The 20,606-nt window shown below is 47.3% G+C and overlaps 1 protein-coding gene across 1 annotated transcript; it reads right to left on the bottom strand.

The window, feature by feature from the left end:
• Positions 1 to 535: 535 nt before the first annotated feature.
• SDHAF4 (succinate dehydrogenase complex assembly factor 4) lies at positions 536 to 15,073 on the bottom strand. The gene is made up of 3 exons (XM_070584883.1): positions 14,764 to 15,073; positions 11,304 to 11,456; positions 536 to 4,630 (listed from the first exon to the last, which is right to left on the bottom strand). The coding sequence occupies exons 1-3, from the start codon at positions 15,056 to 15,058 to the stop codon at positions 4,521 to 4,523; spliced, it is 558 nt and encodes a 185-aa protein (XP_070440984.1). The 5' UTR covers positions 15,059 to 15,073; the 3' UTR covers positions 536 to 4,520.
• Between the last annotated feature and the right edge of the window lie 5,533 nt (positions 15,074 to 20,606).

Genomic DNA, 20,606 nt, shown 5'->3' with positions numbered 1-20,606 from the left:
CATTTAGTACCTCCCTCTCTACATAAATTAGCTCAGCAGTTCTTGGAAGGATGTGGACCCAGGACCCTGGGGGTCCCCGAGACCCTTTCAGGGGGTCTGTGAGATCCTCCCTTTTCTGACTACACAGCTGTGTGAAGCTAGCTTTTCTTCATTATACCTCAATCAAAATATCATAACAGACTGAATGAAGATGATACGAGATTACAGCTGCCTTCTACTAAGTTAGACATTAAAGAGCATTCAAAAATACAAAACACTGCCCTCTTCGTAATTATTTTGTTTTGGAAAAGTTATTTTAGTGTATTTGTTCAAAAACATGTTATTTTATGTTAATACATAATTGTTTATTATTGGGTTATTTTTAAATGATTTAAACATTTTAAAGATTTCTCAGTTTTCAATTCTAATATAATAGGTATTGACACACATAACACACACAAACAAAACTTCTTTGGGGTCCTAAACAATTTAGGGACCCCAAAAGATATTGAGTATAAAAGGGCCCCGAGACCAAAAAGTTTAATAGCCACTGAAATAGGGTAGATTCTGTCATCTTTATTTAAAAACCTTGAGTAACAGAGAAGGCTACATTTTCCTTTAATTCCCCACCCAGATTTGGGTGATTAGAAGAGGGAAATTGGTTTAGAGAAAATATTTGGAATTGCCTGCCCTAAGGAGAAGGAAAAGAAAGAGAGGGAGACGCAAAAGCAGCACATTAGGCCTCAGGCCGAGTCAGCAGGGTGAGAAAATGAGGCACCTATTTCTACAGTGAAAGATCTAAGGGGAAGAGTCAGAACAAGGTGCCCACAAAGAACTGACACAGAGTACTTACCAATCATAAATATCCTTCAATATCCACACACACCCTCATATGCATGGATTACACACCAACCTTTATAATTCATTCATAGCAGCCAGGCCCGGCTCAGGCAAATCAGGGGCAGCTTTAGCTCCAGTGTTCGTGCAGAGGGATGCACCAAAAATGTTCTTCTCGGGCCAGGAATGGCTTGAGCAACCTTAATTATATCACTCTGCTTACTCCACATCTTCTTAGTCAATGTCTAGGGAGGCTGATCTATGGCAAGGTCAGAACACGTATGATCACAGAATGAGTATTTAACTTGATTAATAAATATCTCAGAGTCAGTTTATTTTCTGCTGAGAAAGATTCACCCTGAGCTACCACCTGTTGCCAGTCTTCCTCTATTTCGTATGTGGCTCGCCACCACAGCATGGTCACTGATAGGTGAGTGGTGTAGGTCCACACCTGGGAACTGAACCTGGGCCACCAAAGTGGAGGACACTGACCTTAACCACTAGGCCACTGGGCCTGGCCCACACAAGGTCAGTTTAGATTTAAAAAGGTGAAAACACAGGTCTCTGAAGAGTCCTCTAGTATCAAAAACCCAGAAAGTGACAGTCTCATCAAACTTAGGAAGGCCCCTTTGGTTGGTTGAGGCAAAGGACAGTCCCTTGCAATGCATTTAGGCTTCAGTCGGCTGTCCTTTGGAACTGTTCTCACGTGCAAATCAAACCCACCAGACTTTATGCCAGGATGGCAAGGGTTTGCTTTAATCCAACACCAAACACCCAAAGCCTAGCAGAACACCTGGCACGTAGCAGACAAATAATCACTGATTAAATGAAAGAATCAACTGAATGCATGAACAAACCTGCCAGGCGCTCTTCATTTTACTTTCCTTCTAACTGATCAATAAGTGTTGGCTGACTAACAGCCTGCAGCCATTCTTATCCTATACTTATAAAAACTACTGTTCTGTTCTGAAATTATCTTTAAAATTGCTGATATATCATTAATTATTACTATTACCAAGTCTGTTCATTATAAACCATTCTATTCATCGAAAGAACATGTGTTATTTACTAGCAGAACGTGGCTTAGGTTTGTTCTTACAAGTTTAATAATATGTAATGTTATATTTTGACTCATGGTAGGTCATAGCAACTGACACCAAAGCAAGGAAAAAATGCTGAGCATAATTCAATTCCAGCAAAATGCCTAATATGAACAAGGTTCCATGGTGCGAGCCTTGTACATAAAAGCTCAACCTATAATTTCCCAGAAATCCCCAAGCAATGGAAAATTAAACTATTTAAACTATGATTACACTAGAAAAACCCACAAGTTTTGTGTGACATTTTCTGACAATTTATCTATAAGTTGTTCTTTTTAAAACTATCCATATTAGTTTCAGTTCTGAGAAACAAATGCTAAGATGGGATTAAATGTAGAAAAGATTTACTGGGGAGACATCTGTGAACTACAGAGGGGAGGAGCAGGCAGAGCCTGACCCCTGTGAAGGGAGAGGGAAGGAGAGGAGGACTGGGGAGACATTTGTGAATCCCAGAGGGGAGGAGCAGGCAGAGCCTGACCCCTGTGAAGGGAGAGGGAAGGAGAGGAGGACTGGGGAGACATTTGTGAATCCCAGAGGGGAGGAGCAGGCAGAGCCTGACCCCTGTGAAGGGAGAGGGAAGGAGAGGAGGACTGGGGAGACATTTGTGAATCCCAGAGGGGAGGAGCAGGCAGAGCCTGACCCCTGTGAAGGGAGAGGGAAGGAGAGGAGGACTGGGCAGGAAGAGCCTCGGACAGCAGCACAGTCCTAAGAAAACTCCGGGCAGGCTAATGAGGAGTCCTTGAGCCAAGGTCGTCCAGCAGGGGAGTGGGCCATCAGACTGCTTCACTGCAGCCCCGTCATACCCACTCATTGGCTAGGAACAGCCTGGGGAAGTGTGGCCTCGGCAGGAACATGGTGGTGGATCCCACGGGGCAGCAGCTGCGTCTCCGTCAACTCTACTTCCTGCAGATCTGAGTTACGCGTTCCATTGCTGCCGTATCATCTTTTCTAAGTCTTCAGGGTTTTGATGGACATAAGACCAAGTATGTTTTCATTCCACCAACTTTTACCTATATATTTGATAGCTGTCATGAATCACGTTACTATTGACAGAGGTTAAAGATTCTATTATCTTAACACAACACTTCAGTTATTATATATTTTATGTTAGCTTCTGAAATATGTAAGTTGTCCTTATCACATATCATGATGATCAATGTGGAACACAAGCAAAGCTATACAGTACAAAATAACACAATATTTCTGGACTGTTAACTTACTAAAAATCTTCAATAATTTGGGCAATTGAAGGCTGACTAAATTATAGAGTATTTCTAAAGGAATGTGGTTATTACTTAGCAGCACACACAGTAACTGCAATTAAAAGAACACATGTTGACTGAGAGACAACTGGGATCAAGACTGAATGACTAGTCCCAATTACCATACTCTTTTGTGTGTATCTGGGGAAAATACACTTTTTTAAAAAGCTTCTTCTCTTAAATAAGTCTCCGTACAATCTTCTCAAATAATACTGCACCTACAGTTCACATCACATAGTATCAGCCCACTGCATTCTTTCTTCTACGGGCTTTGCAAACCCTCTCTAAGTAATTTTAGTGTCCTGGGGGCTGAAGGCTCGGTCTTTGTGACTGAGGCCACAGGACAGCGAAAGACGCCTTGGGGAGCCCAGTAGTTTCCATCCTTCCTTCATTCCACATCTGTCAACTGGACTTGACTTTTTCTGACCCAGTTGTCCGAAGGACACACGGTAGGAGCTTCTGAGTCAATCAAAACTGACTGAGCTGGTCCATTCCATCGCTGCTTTTCTCCTATTTGCCCTCTGTACCTGAATTTCATGTTTCACAAACTAATGTCTATTTCACCTCAGTTCACTCATGCATATAATCACTAACTTTCCAACTAAAGATTTTTAACATTATATTCATATAAGACAATTTCAATTTTAGTATTTCAAATTTCAGTTTCTTAATCTTTTCCCCCAGGAAGTGTGGAGACTTGGATAAATACATTTATGGTTTAAAGCTAGCTACCGCTTACTGAGAAGTATGTGCTATGCACTGCTCCAAGCGGTTCACAGGTATTTACTCATTTAATCGTCTCAACTGCCCTATCAGGTGGAATGAGCATCATCTCCAATTTACACATAAAGATAGTGAAGAACAGAGAAGATAAATAACCTATCCAAGGTAACACAGCTAGTAAGCAGTACAGCCAGGATTTGGACGCAAGTCATCTGGCTCCAAGTTAAAGACTTTCTGATGTTACTGTCGTCTCCTCAAACTATAATGCACCACTCAATCCGCATTTAAAAAGCCACTATTACCTAGCACATGGCAATGCAATCAATAAAAAACTTATTTTATTCACATTTGCATTTTATAAGCAACTGATTTAACTGAAATATGAAGGAAAAGTTTGCTTTTCTCATCACTTATATACCTCAATACATTTAAATTAATGTGCTAATGTATATTTTCCCTTTCCTAATTTATAGCAGCATATTTTCTTCCAAAGCCATCATATATATTTTTAAACACATTATAGAAATTAGATGACTTAAAGGATATACAAAAATAAAGTAATCAGTTAATTCAGATGTGCATATTCAGAAACAGATAGTGAAGGTAAAGAATACATGGCTTAAAAATCAATGCAGCGTCCTTTTCGTTCCCAATCTCCATAGCGGGTAGGTTCCGGGCCCCTGGGTCCACCTTTTTCTTTGGTAACAGGATTAACATCATCTGGAAATTCTAAAGAAAGAAGATGTGAACACAGCAGTCAACAGAGGCTGGAAAAGCATCGTGGGCAATTCTGAAGACAGTTGGCAGAGTTATAGTTAGCCGGCTAGGTGGCACAAACTAGCCTACTATGCAGTCTTAACATGAACCGTAGCTGTGGCTCTTTTTCCTGAGTTTGACAAATCACTTTAGGATACAATTCTATATTCAATCTACTTTACTCCTCACATTAGTGACTTAGAATTCTCAGAGCGCTCTCAGGCTCCGATTTGGGGAGCGCTTGCAGATGTGCTGCTGGATTAAAACGGAAGGGAAGGGGTGCAGAAAACACAGAATTCAGATCCACAGGGTGTGGAAGGTTTTGAATGATGCTGACTTTGACTCAATGCTTCAGTTTCCTTACCAGTAAAATGCCTTATTGTCCTGAGAACTAAACAGGGTGACGCATGTCAAGGGCTGGCACAGTGCCAGGGACACAATTTCAGCTGTGAGTACTGCTCCTTATCATAGAGTTCAGGTTTCAGCAGCTGGTTAGCTGGTACCGCCTCTTATGGACATAACAGCAGACATTATTGTTAATACTGTGTGCTTACAATAGGAATACCCATAATGAGTCAGGCCCAATTCTGAGCACTTTATACATATTAACTCAACTAACCCTCATAATAATCTTACGGGACAGGATAAAGGGCTTTACCTGTTCCTACTATGAATAAACTCACCCTTACCCTCCTCCTCATTCCGTTTTCTGAAGAACTCCTTGCTCTGACTTCCTCTGGGAGCCTCTCTAAGGGAAGCTATTCTTTCTCCCGTGTCTCTGGGGTTCACCTGGTGTCTTAGTCAGCTCAGGCTACCATAAACGCCATAGACTGGGTTGCTTAAACAACAGAAACTTATGTTCTCACAGTGCTGGAGGCTGGAAGTCTGAGATCAGGTGCCAGCACGGCTGGGTTCTGCCGGGGGCTCTCTTCCTGGCTGCAGACGGCCCCTTCTCACTGTGTGCTCACACGGCAGACAGCGAGCGAGCAAGCTCTCTGGCATCTCTTCCTATAAGGGCACTAATTCCACCCTGGGGGCCCCACCCTCATGACCTCATTTAACCCTACTTACCTCCTGAAGGCCCATCTCCACACACCATTGCACTGAGGCTAAAGCTTCAACATGTGTTTTAGGGGGACACAATTCAGTCCATAGCACCGGGAAGAAAGAGGTCAAGATGTCCCTGTCCCTGCTGCTACTTCCAGCCTCTCATTCTACCATCAAACCTCCACAGCTGCCCTCTTTCGGATTCCATGCCACCAACGTGCCCAATGCTTTCCTCCAGTCTTGTAATAAACTCAGAGTCTTCTACCTTCTTGGATGGATCAATACTTGGTTCACAGTTGCATCTCTCTCCCCCCATCATCCTTAATATCAATATCCACACTGAGGAACCATTGCATATTGGGGCCCCAGGGTCCCCAATCTTCTTGTGTAGTGACCTTGCTCTCCACTTCTGCCAGCCGCTTGGACTTTATCATCTTCTGAATATGCTCCTTTTCCAAATCCCACACTCCAGGCTCTCTTCTTTCTGACCACAGCCTCCTATCTTCCCGTCTCTCTTCTTCCTCATGTTTAACCTAATTTTCACTCTCATTATGAGATAGTTTGTTGTAACTTTATTCTCCTCACCACCACCATGGCTCATGCTCTGAGTCCCATTCCAGTCCCAAGGCAATAGTTTTCTAACTCATCTCTGTTTTCCAACTCTCACGGCTTGAGCCTAACCACCACAGAAGGCTGAATTAATCTTTCCACAACAGAATCCCTCCTCCACATTACACTAGGTGAAAGACGCCAGACACAAAACACTACGTGCTGTATGAATCCTGATATATAAGGTCTTAGAAAAGGCAAAACTACAGTGATGGAGAACAGATCAGTGGTAGCCAGGGGGATGGAGGAAGGAGACTAAGAGTAAAGAGGCACAAAGGACCCCGGGGATGGAACTGTTTCATACTTTGTGTTGGTCACACGACTGTAAACCTTTAAAATTCACTCAACTGTTAAAATGGGTGAATTTTATTATATGCAGATTATACTTTAGTAGAACTGAATCAAACAATCTCAGTCCGACAGCATTCAGCGCTCTCCTCACTGTCCACTGCATGAAGCCCACATGCTACCTTGCACTCAGGCCCCCCCAGATCTGAGCCAAATCCCTCTTCCTGGCCTTATGTTCCACTGGTCCACTATGGACACCTCATGTCGCAGCCAGAGAGGCCCATTAGCTGCATATTGCATGTGTCATGTTCCTCAGCCTTGTTGACCGTACCTCTCTTTTTTGAAACATCCCCATCTCTCCTTATCTACTTAGCACAATTTTATTGTTCCTTTAAACCGCAGCTCAAATGTTAACACTTCTTTCTTTCTCTGATCTTTTTCTGTGTCTCTTTCATGCCAGTTATCACATGAGGTCCCGTTCATAGTCATTTATGTATCTCATTTTCCGTTCTTATTCATCTTTGCATCAAGCAGCATACCTGACTGCAAACAATCTTCCTTTAACACCTTAATAACAAAATCTAATCTCTGCAAAGAGGTGACCTATAAATTTTTCTTAGAACAAAGTATGTACTAGAGGCAGGGAGACAGAACTAGAACGAAGGAAAAAGGAAGCAGACAGACAGACTTGTTCAGAGACCAACAGAACTAAAGAGCATGAATTTGGGCTTTACTGGTAGAACGGACACAAGGAGAAGAATCCGAGAGATGTTAAGAACGTAGCATCAACAAGACTTGGTTAGTGACTAGATACAGGAGACAAGAAGAGGCAGCCCAGATCTCAGGCCTGGGTGACTGGCAGATGGGGTAGACTGGAAATCCAGAAAGAGGAGGCCTGGGGTGAGCCTGCTGGGAGGGAACAATGGGTAGAGGATGAGTTTAGTTTTAAACGTATTAATTTTGAGATACATTTGAAATATGCAAACAAAGATGTACAGAAGGCAGTTGGCGATAGGAGAAGCTCCAGGAGAGAGGTCTGACGTAGTACACATGTGTGAACCAGCAACACAGACATGGTATTTAGACCACCTTAAGACGACATGAGCTCTCCCTGGGGGTGCTGTGGGAGCTAAGGACAGAGGTCTGCCAAATACCTACTTTTAGGGGTTGGGCAGAGGCAAAAAGGCTTAAAAAAGAGCCCAAGAAGAAGTGGTTGAAGAAAAAGGATGAGAAACTGGTGAAAATGCAACCTGAACCAAGACAGGAGATTTTGAGAAGCAGTAGTCAGCACTGTCAAAGGTTGTAGACAGTTCAAATAAAATAAGGGTTGAAGAGCATCTGCTGGATTTGGTGATGTTTGCCACACCAGTTTCTAAGAGATGTTATGTTCCGCATAAACTTCAGTGACTCAAAATTAAGGTGAATGCCTAGCATTGTGTCAAATAGCTGATTACCCATTAAAATGTGCTTTCTTTTTTCTTTATTGTGGAAAATATACCTAACATAATATTTATCATTTTAACCATTTGCACGTGTGCAATTCAGTGGCATTAAATATATCCACAATGCTGTGTAACCATCACACTATCTATACCCAAACGCCCATCATCCCCATATAAACTCTGTGCCTGTTAAGCAGAAACCCCTGTGCCCCTCCCCTTCTCCCCTGAAAACCTTCATTCTACCTTCTGTCTTTTGGAATTTGCTCACTCTAGGTACCTAACATAAGTGGAATTATATAATATTTGTCCTTCTGTGTCTGGCTTATTTCACTAAGCATAATGTTTTCAAACTCCATCCATGTTGCAGCATATATCAAAACATCATTCCTTTCTGACTGAATAGTATTCCACTGTATGTATATACAACATTTTGTTTATCCACTCATCCATTGATGGACACCTACGTTGTTTCCACCTTTTGGCTATTGTGAATAAAGCTGCTATGAACACCGGTGTGCAGAAACCTGTTCAAGTCCCTGCCTTCAGTTCTTTTAGATACATTCGAGAAGCGGAATTGCTGGGTCACATGGTAATCCTATGTTTGACTTTCTGAGAAATCGCCAAACTGTTTTTCATAGCAGCTGCATCATTTTACATCTCCACCAGAAATGCACTAGAGTTCCAATTTCTCCACATTGTTGCCAACACTTGTTATTTTTCTAGTTTTTCATAAATTATAACCATCCTAATAGGTTGGCCTAATGGAGTGGCCTCTCATTGTTTTTTTTCCTAAAAGATTTTCCACCAGAACTTCAAACTCAACAGCAACTTTTTTTTTTAAGTATGCTTTTTTTTTGGTGAGGAAGAGCAGCCCTGAGCTAACACCTGTTGCCAATCGTCCTCTTTATTTTTTTCCTCCCCAAAGCCCCAGTACATAGTTATATATCTCAGCTGTAGGTTGTGCTAGTTCTTCTACGTGGGATGCCACCACAGCATGGCCTGATGAGTGGTGTGTAGGTCTGCACCCAGGCTCTGAACGGGTGAATCCCAGGACGCTGAAGCAGAGCACACAAACTTAACCACTTGGCCATGGGCCAGGCCCCTCACTGTGGTTTTGACTTGTATTTCCCTAATGTTCAGTGATGCTGAGCATCTTTTCATGTGCTTTTTAGTCATCTGTATCTCTTCTTTGGAGAAATGTCTATTCAAATCCTTTGCCCATTTTTGAACTAGACTGGGTTTTTTCGTTGTTGTTGAGTTATAGGAGTTCTTTATATATTCTGAATATTAATCCTTTGTCAGGTATATGATTTGTGAATATTTTTTTCCATTCTGTAGGTTGTCTTTTCACTTTCTTGCTAATATCCTTTGACGAACAAAAGTTCTTAATTTTAATGATGCCCGATTTACCTATTTTTGCATTTGTTGCCAATGCTTTTGGTGTCACAGCCATGAAATCACTGTTAAATCCAATGTTATGAAGATTTTCCCCAATGTTTTCTTCTAAGAGTTTTACAGTTTTACTTCTTAAATTTAGGCTTTGATAAATTTTGAGTTAATTTTATATACGGTATAAGGTAAGGGTCCAACTTCATTCTTCTGCATATGGATCTCCAGCTTTCCTGGCAGCACTTATTGAAAAAACTGTCCCTTCCCCACTGAATGGGCCAGCACCCTTGCTGAAAACCAACTGACCATATATGTGAGAGTTTATTTCTGGGATTGCCACTTTCCTTTTGTGTGATGTCTTAAGGAAATATTTCCCCTCAGATTTTTGAGCTTAGCTCAAACCATTGAAGAATAATTTACCTTTAGATTACGACAACTTTTTAAAAGTCTCCTTCATCTTGGTTGACTGATCTGGTTATTAGGTTTGGCTTGGTAAAGTGCTATAAACTGAAATATTTAACTGAATGAGCAAACAACAAAAGCCTTTATATTCTACAAAAAGCTCCAGACAGAGGTCCCGTGTCCTCTCCTGACATCTTCTTGCCTGGGATGCATGGACAGGTGAACTCTCACACGAGCGGAAGATCAGACAAGAAGCTAGCCTTGCCAAGGTCTGAGAGGTACGTTGACATTTATGCTAACATGTTATTTTTATTTTTTTTAAAGATTTTATTTTTCCTTTTTCTCCCCAAAGTCTCCCAGTACATAGCTGTGCATTTTTAGTTGTGGGTCCTTCTAATTGTGGCATGTGGGACACTGCCTCAGCATGGCTTGATGAGCAGTGCCATGTCCGTACCCAGGATGCGAACAGGTGAAACCTTGGGCCGCCAAAGTGAAGCACGTGAACTCAACCACTCGGCCACGGGGCTGGCCCCTAACATGTTATTTTTTGAATAGATAATACTTGTACACGTTCCACAATTCAAAGGTACAAAAGGGTATAAAATGAAAATAAAGTAGTACTTTAAAAACCAGAGCTTTAAGGTATGAGCCGAATTTTTATGTACTGAATAGAAAATAATGTTTAGTTTATCACCCACCTGCCTCAAAAAACCTCTTTATCTCCAAACTTCCTCTTCTGTTTCCCCAACCATGTGGTCACAGTGAGAACAACCACCTTCATGTGTGACCGCCCCCGCTGGCCACTTTGCATGACTTGGCTGTGGACACCTGATCTGAGTTTGCCCATGAGCTCTCCTCTTAGGGAATTTGGAATTAGGACTAAGAAATTCTAGTCTCAGTCTGGCGGCTCTCATGCACTGAACAGCTGCTAGGAGCAGTTACTCTCTGCCCAGTGGACTGAGAAGGGCGTCTGGAGACAGAAAACAAGGCAGAGCACGACCAGAGAAGAGATCAGGAGGAAGAACATCCTGGTTTCCATATGGTGTTTGGTCCCAAGGTCCCAGGCTTCTCCAAGTCCTGACAGCATCACTGCCCTGGGGAGCCTCATCTGCACCCTCTATCCTAGTAACAACCTGCCACACTTTCTGCTTAAGTTCGTTCAAGTGGGTTTCTGTCATCTGCATCAAAGTATGTCCCAATTCATGTACTTAGTTATATGAATAATGGGGTATAATAAACAAAACAATGAAACGCAACCAACCACTGTCAGGGGCTTGGACATCCTTTTTTTTAACTCACACATATTGATGGTCAATACAGTAACTTTATTCATTGTTGAAATTTGCTTTATTACTGTTAATAAAGAATTACAAGCAACACAGGTTTCTTTGCTCTCATTTTTTTCCTCAATAACTACAACACTTTCTTTGATACTCCCAAAATTAAGAGAGGAGCTTTACTATACTCACTTGTCAGTGGTTCTTTCTCTAAATGGGAATCTTCTGGTGCATCAAAACGACCTTCTGGTAACTTGGGCTTCTTAAGGGATTGCTTGACAGGTTCAGACTTTCCTCCTTGAGAAGAACTCGTTTTCCTCAAAGAATGACACAGAAGGGGTGATCCTAGTAGAGGGGATAGTGGAAAAATAGGAGGTGTTCGTTTATTCTACTTAAAAATTTTAATTGTTTTTAGTTTATACATTCACATTTATCAAAGTTCAAAAAGTACAAAAGGATGTACAGAGAAGATTCTTCCCTCTGCCCCTATCCTCAATGTACACGGTAAGGGAGACTCGAGGAGCAGGCAGAATTAAGGTTGCTAATCAGATGACCTTAAACTACAGAGATTTTCTTGGACTATCTGGGTGGGTGCAACATAATCACAAGGATCCTTGAAAGAGGAAAAGAGAATTGGAAGAGAGAACCAGAGAGATGGCAGTGGGAGACGACCTGACCCACACTGCTGGCTTAGCGGATGGAGGGCAGGGGCCACGAGCCAGGAAACGTGGGCAGCCTCTGGAAGCTGGGAAAGGAGGAAACAGATTCTCCCCTAGAGCTTCTGGAAGGAACGCAGCCCTGACACCTTGATTTCAGCCTAGTGAGACCCATTTCAGACTTCTGACCTCCAGACTGTACGTCGTTTTCAGCCACTAAGTTTATGGTAATTCGTTACAGCAGCAACAGGAAACGAACACTTACTAGCTGTCTGACTTTGGTCGAGTTACTGACCCCTTCTGCATCCGCTTCCCCTCCTCCACACTGAAGATAACAGTACCTATCTCCTGAGATCACTACATAGATTAAACAGGACAATTCATGCAAAGCACTCAGCACAGTAACAGATTTTACCAATTATTATCACTATAGAATCATCTGGAAGCTCTTGATAGCATTACATATCATCAGAACATTCTTTCATGACACGTATTTTATTTCCATTCTAGCCATCACTAGATCATGCTGCTCTCTGCTTTAAAAGTTATACACACATACACAGTAAGGGAAGAAAATAATAAAATAAATAAAAGACATAAAACGGAGAAGATCAACAAAACCAAAAGCTGGTTCTCTCAAAAGACTAAAACTACCGTGAAGTCTTTGATAAAGTTAATATAAAAAAACAAGAGAAAGCAAAATAAATATGAGGAAAAGAGAGTATATAATTATAGAGAGAGCAAAAATTAACAAAACACCAAAAAACCAGGAACTTTATGCCTATATACTGAAAGTACACAAAATGAACAATTTTCTAGAAAAATTTAACTTATCAAAACTGTCTTAAGAGAAAACCTGATAAATACTATAATAACTATTACAGAAATTACACCAGTAATTTAAAATCTTCCCTCAAAGAAAAGAAGTCTAGATAGTTTTACAGGCAAGTTGTAGCAAACACTCAAGGAATGGGTGATTTGCATCTTCAACAAAATCTAACAAAGAGGAGGAAGGGAGAGAAGACTTGAATTCATTGTATGCGGCTAGAATAACTTTAATTCCAAAACCAGAAAAGGAAATTGCAAGAGAGGAAAATATAGACCAATTTCTAAACAAAACCTTAGCATACCAAATCCAACATTACATTAAAAAATATAATTATCATGATCAGTCTGAATATTTTCTAAGAAGACAAGTGATTCAGCATTAGAAAAATCTATAATTTACCAACTCACCAGGTTAAAGACAAAAAATATGATCACCCCAAGATGATGAAGAAAAATGAATTCAGTAAATTTCAAGATTTATTCAGTCTTAAACAATAGACTAATACACAAGAAAAAAACTCCCCCAAACCCTTCTACAAATAGCAGGGGACCTCGGTGACCTAATAAGGTGCACATCCACAGCTAATAGGACACCTGATGAAATGGGAACGCGTTCCGTTTAGAATCACCAAGGACATAAGTATGCCTGCTGTCACCACTTCTAGTCAGCGTGGCACTGCACAGCTGAGCAAGGACAGAAAAACAAGAGAAAGGAAAGAGACAGAAAATTCGGAAAGGGGGAAACTAGATTTTTATTCTTTGAGGTAATATGAGTGTCCACCTAACAACTCCCTCAAATATGCAAATAAATTAAATCAATAAAGTAATTTAGCTGAGTCACTGGATAAAAAATCAATCAATAAATCAACTGTGTTTCTATAGCTAGGCAGCAATCAGAAAGTGATAATAAAAAAAAAAAATATCAAGCAGTATCAGTCAAATCCCAACAGGAATTTTTAAGAATTTGACATGAAAATCGGATACCCAAGAACAGCGAAGACGCTAGTGAAAGGCAAGACGGGAGGACTTCCTGCGCTGGATCAAGATTTACTACAAAGGTATGGCCGTTAGGACAGGCGGTCCAGCCCAGGCACAGACAGATCCATGGAACCGAAAAGAGAGCCGAACCAGCCCCGCAGACGCGTGGGCAGCCCCGAGTCCTGCCGGCTGGCGGGGCACCGGGGGGAGACCGCCGACACCCGGCGGTTGTCACGGGCAGAAAGCGAACCCGGTTTCGTGCCTCGCACCCCATTCCTGGTGGAACAAGGGCTCCAGCGTCCGGAGGAGAAAGCAGGGGACGCCTCCTCCGAGCAGACCGCAGGCAGCGGCGAGAACAGCAGGACCGAGGCCGGACCGCCGCGCAACGACGCCGCTCTGCGCCTCGAGAGCCGCGCGGCCCCGCGACGCCGACCCTGCCGGGGGCTCTCCTAAGACGCCTGCCGGGCCACGAGCGCAGCCCGCAAACCCAACTCCACCCCGCCGCTCACCCCGCCAGGAGGCTGAGCGCTCACACACACGTAAGGAACGCGAACAAGACAAGCCCACGACAAAGACGAGGAGATTTCACGACAAAGGCCTGCAGATGTTGGGCAGGATGTTTAACTTCTGTATCGAGACAAACGCAGAATCGCAGAGACGCCAGGTCAGCACGCGCCTGCGAGCAGGAGCCACGCTCCCGGGGCTCGTCCCCTCGGCCCCGGCGGCACGCGGCCCGGGGAGCAGGCAGGAGGGCGGCCCCGGACAGCCGCGCGCCCCCGCACCTCAGCGCGGCGCCCCCGGGCGGGGCGAGCGGCCGCGGAAGACCCCAGCGAGGCCTCCCGTGAAGGCCCGACGCTCGCGCGCCCGCGGCTCCGGCCTGCGGAGGGGGCGGCGGGACGAACACAGCAGTCCAAGGCGCCTGCCGGGGACTGGGACGAGGCAGCACGCCGGCGAGCGCCAGGCCGGGCGCGGGCGCGGCGCGGAGGGAAGCGCGGGGACCGCCGGCCCGCGCCGCGGCTTCGGTCGGCAGCGCGCAGTGAGACGCGCCCGGCAGAGCGGCGGCTCGGGGCGGCCTTCGCACCACGCACGCTCCGCAGGAGGACCCCGCCCCTCCCGTCTCCGCCCGGGACGGAGCACTTTCTTCCCGATGTGAACGCGCCAGTGACCCCACGACCCACTCCCTCGTTTACTGGTGCTGAACTCGCAGCTCCCGCAGACGCCGGAACGTCTGCGCCGAGCCTCAGGCCGGAGTGCGCCGGACAGGAAAGGCCTCGGGACCCTCGGCTCGGTCCCCGCGAGATCCGGCGGCCAGGCGCCTGCCCGAGAGGAGAAACGCGACACACGCGGCTCTCCCGCGGGAGGCAGCGCCTCGGCCTTGGCGACCCCGCCCGCAACCTGGGCACCGGGGCCAGGCGCCTTACTTGCCGCTCTCCACGCCGCGGCCGGGACGCAGCCGAGTAACCGGGACAACCCAACTGAGGCCATGGCGCCGACGCACGCGCACTGTGCACTGTCCAGCCCGGAAGGGTATCCCGGGCCCGCGCCACAGGAGGGGCGGGCTTTCCTTGAGGCGGGGCCTCCGTGACGGGGGCGGGGCCTGTGCTTGGGCCTGGCCTCTGAGGCGGGACGGGGCCGTGTGTGGGCGGGGCCTGCGCGTGGGTGGGGCCGGCTGTGGGAAAGGAGGAGGGCGCGGCTCTGGCTGGTCCGGGAGAGCGCGCCGCGCTGCCAGGGGCCGCGAGTCCTGGCTGGGTGCGCTCCCCTCAGCGCGGGCCAGGGGGCCGCTCAGGGCGCGCGCAGCGGGGCCCCGCAGAGCCTCTGGCGAGGGTGGGCGTGCTCTTTCCCCGGTTCCCCGTCTCGGAGCATCTCAGTGTCCCCGTGTCGTGTCCGGGTTCCGACTCGGAGCCGAGGACCCGCAGTGGCACTTCTCGGAGAAGAGGGGAGCGCTGCGCTCTGGTGCGGCCGCCCTGAGGGAGCCGCCTCGAGTCCAGCGGCGCTGCGGTGCGGGGACACCTGAGGAGATCGGGCGTCATGTCATCCGGGGGCGTTCCTGTCACCGTGGGGGGGTCCTGTCACCTTGAGGGTTCCTGTCACCGTGGGCCTCCTGTCACTTGAGGGTCCTGTCACCCTGGGGGGGGGTCCTGTGACTTGAGGGTCCTGTCACCGTGGGGAGGGTCCTGTGACTTGAGGGTCCTGTCACCGTGGGGAGGGTCCTGTGACTTGAGGGTCCTGTCACCGTGGGGGGTCCTATCACTTGAGGGTCCTGTCACCGTGGGGAGGGTCCTGTGACTTGAGGGTCCTGTCACTGTGGGGGCTCCTGTCACTGTGGTGGTTCCTGTCACCGTGGGGGGGGGTCCTGTGACTTGAGGGTCCTGTCACCGTGGGGGCTCCTGTCACTGTGGGGGCTCCTGTCACCATGGGGGGTCCTGTCACTTGAGGGTCCTGTCACCGTGGGGGCTCCTGTCACTGTGGGGGGGTCCTGTGACTTGAGGGTCCTGTCACCGTGGGGAGGGTCCTGTGACTTGAGGGTCCTGTCACCGTGGGGGGTCCTGTGACTTGAGGGTCCTGTCACCGTGGGGGGGTCCTGTGACTTGAGGGTCCTGTCACCGTGGGGGCTCCTGTCACTGTGGGGGTTCCTGTCACCGTGAGGGTCCTATCACCGTGGGGGGGTCCTGTCACCGTGGGGGGGTCCTATGACTTGAGGGTCCTGTCACTTGAGGGTCCTGTCACCGTGGGGGGTCCTGTCACCGTGGGGAGGGTCCTGTCACTTGAGGGTCCTGTCACCGTGGGGAGGGTCCTGTCACTTGAGGGTCCTGTCACCGTGGGGGCTCCTGTCACTGTGGGGGTTCCTGTCACCGTGGGGGGGGTCCTGTCACCGTGAGGGTCCTGTCACCGTGGGGGGGTCCTATGACTTGAGGGTCCTGTCACTTGAGGGTCCTGTCACGTAGGGGTCCTGTCGACCGGGTGGCGCCCCAAGGGCCGGCCCTCCGCGCCGGCGTCCTTTCGCTGCAGCGGTGGTGCGCGCGCCGCGCTCTCCCCCGTGGCTGGCTCTCGGCTGCAGCGTGGCGGGTGCGCGGAGGCGGCCTGCTGCCCACACTGACCCACGGCTGCTGCGGCGTCGGGGCCCCATGGCGCGGGGCCTCGGGGACCGAGGGGCACGTCCTCCGGAGGCGGGGCTGGCTCTGGCACTGGCTCTGGCTCTGTCTTGAGCGCTCGGCCTGGAGGGCGGGCTGAGGCGGCGGGCGGCGTCAACGCGGTCGGCCGATGGACAGAGTTTGGAGAGCGCTTCGGGGCAGGACCTCTGGAAGTGGCCCCAGCATACGCACGTCTGGCTCCCGTCGCAGAAGGGCTCTTAACCAGGACACGATGACTGTGCTAGTGATCCACTGTCTCCTGCCTGTGACGGTGCTGGTGATCTACTGTCACCTGCCTATGACGGTGCTGGTGAGCCACTGTTGCCTGTGACCGTGCTAGTGATCCACTTTTGCTTGCCTGTGACCGTGCTAGTGATCCACTGTTGCTTGCCTGACTGTGCTGGTGATCCACTGTGCCTGCCTGTGACTGTGCTGGTGATCCACTGTCACCTGCCTGTGACTGTGTTAGTGATCCATTGTCGCCTGACTGTGACCGTGCTAGTGATCCACTGTTGCCTGTGACCGTGCTGGTGATCCACTGTTGCTTGCCTGTGACCGTGCTAGTGATCCACTGTCGCCTGCCTGTGACGGTGCTGGTGATCCACTGTCGCCTGCCTGTGACGGTGCTGGTGATCCACTGTCGCCTGACTGTGACCGTGCTAGTGATCCACTGTTGCCTGTGACCGTGCTGGTGATCCACTGTCGCCTGCCTGTGACCGTGCTAGTGATCCACTGTCGCCTGCCTGTCACGGTGCTAGTGATCCATTGTCGCCTGACTGTGACCGTGCTAGTGATCCACTGTTGCCTGTGACTGTGCTGGTGATCCACTGTTGCCTAACATACCAAAATGTTGTGGCTTACACAATAAACGTTTATTCTCTCACAGTGTTTGTGGGTGGGCAGTGCAGGAGCCAGTGCCTGGGGCTGCAGGTCTTAAAGGAGGCTGCAGTCAGGCTGTTGGCTGGGGTTCTGTCTCCTGCACAGGCTCCGCAGGGGGATCTGCCTCCAGGCCCACTCCCAGGACTGCTGGCAGGACTTCCCTCCTCTGGGCTCTCAGCTCCTCAGTCCCTTGCTTCGGGGCTTCTCCAGAGGTGCTCTCACAGCGTGGCGGCTGGTCTTCCACGGAGTGAACGGACGAGAGAACCAGAGTGCTCGGGATGGAAGCCACCTCATCTCCCATGTGACCCCATCACGTTTGCTGTGTTCTGACAGAAGTGCATGGGTAGGTCCAGCCACTCTCAAAGGGAGGGGATTACAGCAGGGATGAAGGCCAGCAGTGGGGGTGCCTACCACAATGAGCCCCTGGAGACATCAGCCAGGCGCCTCCCCCACCACTGCTGTGCTCGCTCAGTGGGCCCACTAATGAGGGGGCACGTGGCATGGAGACATGCGTGTATTCCTAACAGTTCTTCCCCTGCCGAGACTGACCGCCCAGCATAGCACTTGCAGTGACCACCCTGTTCCCGATACAGGATTATACAGCCTGGGTGGCAGGTCTGATTACAGTGGAAGCCTGCGATAATGAAGGAGCCAGCTACTTCTCTAGGACTAGACGATTGTTCTGGGTTTGGACTGCTTTCCCCAACTTACGGATCTTTCATCCAGTCCATCTGTGGACCTACTGAATACCTTATACTCCACACAGCTTATACAGCATCCCAGACGACATTGCTTCTCACCCAGGAACTCACTTTCCCGTGAAAGAGGTAAAGAAGGGTACTGATGCCATCGCAGCAGAAGCAACTGGGTTTACAGAATAATGGACAGCCCTATTGAAGGCTGCCTTCTGGAACCAGATGAGACACACACTTTGGGATGCTGTCGTAAAGGATTCGGCATATGCTCCAAATGAGTTAACAGTATTTAGTGATATCTCTTTTGTTGACACAGTGACAAAGTCCAAGAGTAGAGGGATTGACGCTATGCTGTTGCATCTGACTCAGTGCCCGTATATTTTGCTTTCCACTGTGGGGAGAGACTCTGCCGTGGGTCCTGAGCACCCTGCATATTATTGCCGAGCATGCCAGCTGCGAGGCTTATCCATCTCCTGACACAACAGTTTCCGAAGCTAGTAACACAGGCACCTACGTGGGTCCAGGCGGCCAGAGCATTACTACCATTTCACTGCCGCTGCCCTAGCGGAGAGACTGGCTTGTTTGCTACTTGCTCAACAACTGCGTGGCCCTGGATTCTCCTCCTGCGCTCAACCCGATGTGTGTATGGGTGTCATCTGGCCCACCACAGCCCTGTGGAAACTGGGGCTCCAGGAACCGGTGCAAACATGCGACGCTTGGGCTACTGCTTTGCTGTAATAAAAAGATTTTTGTGTCTTACCCAGGAGTCTCCGGTCTCTTGCCAGCATCCACGACACTGCAGCAAGCAAGCTGCAAGTAGGATAAAATCTCAGACCCTTCACTGCTCTTGCCGTCCATCTGCACAACTCCAGGTTCTGTTGGTATACCAATTTTTGTACCCAGAGTGTGCAAGGGGATACAATGTTTCCTCTGTACTGGAAGCTGGAATTGCCTCCTGCTCATTTTTAGCTCCTTCCCCTAGGTGAGGAGTTAGAAAAGTGGTTATGGTGCAGCTGGAGTGACTGGCCCTGATGACCATGGGGAAAAAGGAGTAGGGAGAGGAGTCTGACAGGGGCATCTCATCTCCTGGAATACCTCCTCGAAATAACATGTTGAGTTGTACAAATTAAGCAGACTCTTGCAACCATACGGAGGCAAGATGGACTACAGCAGACCTCTGATATGTTTTGTATTTGGTGCTCAGTCATCAAACCCGTTTCATATGTTTGGTGAATCTTGGTAGGAGAAATGTTCCCATCTTCTACTGTGGAAGCTAAGGTCACATATCCTTGCTGTCTTTGATGCTTGACAGCCCAAGTGCTGGCGCAAGACGAAATAAGCTTGGTCAGTTGGACATTCCCACCAGTCTCTGAATCTGGAACTAGTGATGCAAACAAGCAGGGTGTTTGGAATCCGGTTTTCAGAGGCCTCACCGCCCACAGAAGTAAACAAACTCGCAGCTCTCCCTGAGGCTGGAAGTTGGCTACGGTTTTGGTCATCTAGCTTCCTTTGGTTTCTGTTTTCCAAAGCTGGTTCTCCAGCCTTTCCATCAATTCTGTGAGCGATATATCTAATATTCTTCCAATAAACTGTTTTCCTGCCTAAGTTAATCCTAATTGGTTTTTTGTTGTCTGCAACCAAGAATCCTTATTGGTACATACTTTAATGAGATTCATTCTCTAAGAGTCAATTATATTGTTTCTGATAATCATTTCCCCTCTCCCTCAGAACCCTTACTCCACCCACCCCTCCCATCTGAATTTGTAGGCAGATAGCATATGAAAGTTTCTCTGGTAAATCAGAAGTTAAATCTGTTAGATTTCAAACCACGATCATTGATGTGCTTTTAAAACTGTACTAAAACAACCAATAACCAATCAACCAACTATGATCATAAGAGTGATTTACCCTTAAATACAATTATATGATTATGAGTAAGAATGAATCCTTTGATAAACCTGGAAGATTATTCAAACTTCGAATAAGCATGACATTTCAAACTCAGAGCCAAGGTATGTGAGGATGAAAATGTGTGTCGCAAAAGTATGTGGTGAATAATGCATATATTTACATTTTCGAGTTATAATACACTTGGTATATTGCTGCTTACTCAATTCATTGAATTTTCAAGTACTTTTTAAAAAGAATTATGAAGAGCAATCAATGAAATACCTTTTAACTACTTAACACATGGAAAAGATGTAAATTATAAAAATACTTTACAAAGGTTATAAGTTATGCAATCATGCTGGTCTATAGAGTTCACTGATATAGTTTATCCAATTATAAATAAAAATATACCTCTAGTATTCTGAAAATAAGCAAGTG

The sequence above is a fragment of the Equus przewalskii genome, chromosome 19 (genome assembly GCF_037783145.1).
Source record: "Equus przewalskii isolate Varuska chromosome 19, EquPr2, whole genome shotgun sequence".
NCBI classification, from domain to species: domain Eukaryota; kingdom Metazoa; phylum Chordata; class Mammalia; order Perissodactyla; family Equidae; genus Equus; species Equus przewalskii.
Note: the sequence above shows the minus strand (reverse complement) of the source record. Positions and strands in the feature narration are given on the sequence as shown.

What these genes read in the sequence shown, in the direction of transcription:
- SDHAF4 (XM_070584883.1), bottom strand. Translation starts at nt 15,058, where the DNA reads ATGGCCTCAGTTGGGTTGTCCCGGTTACTCGGCTGCGTCCCGGCCGCG. An exon ending in GAGCTGCGAGTTCAGCACCA is followed by an intron (nt 11,457 to 14,763) that starts GTAAACGAGGGA and finishes CCCCTCTACTAG; the next exon opens with GATCACCCCTTCTGTGTCAT. An exon ending in AGAGAAAGAACCACTGACAA is followed by an intron (nt 4,631 to 11,303) that starts GTGAGTATAGTA and finishes TTCTTTCTTTAG; the next exon opens with AATTTCCAGATGATGTTAAT.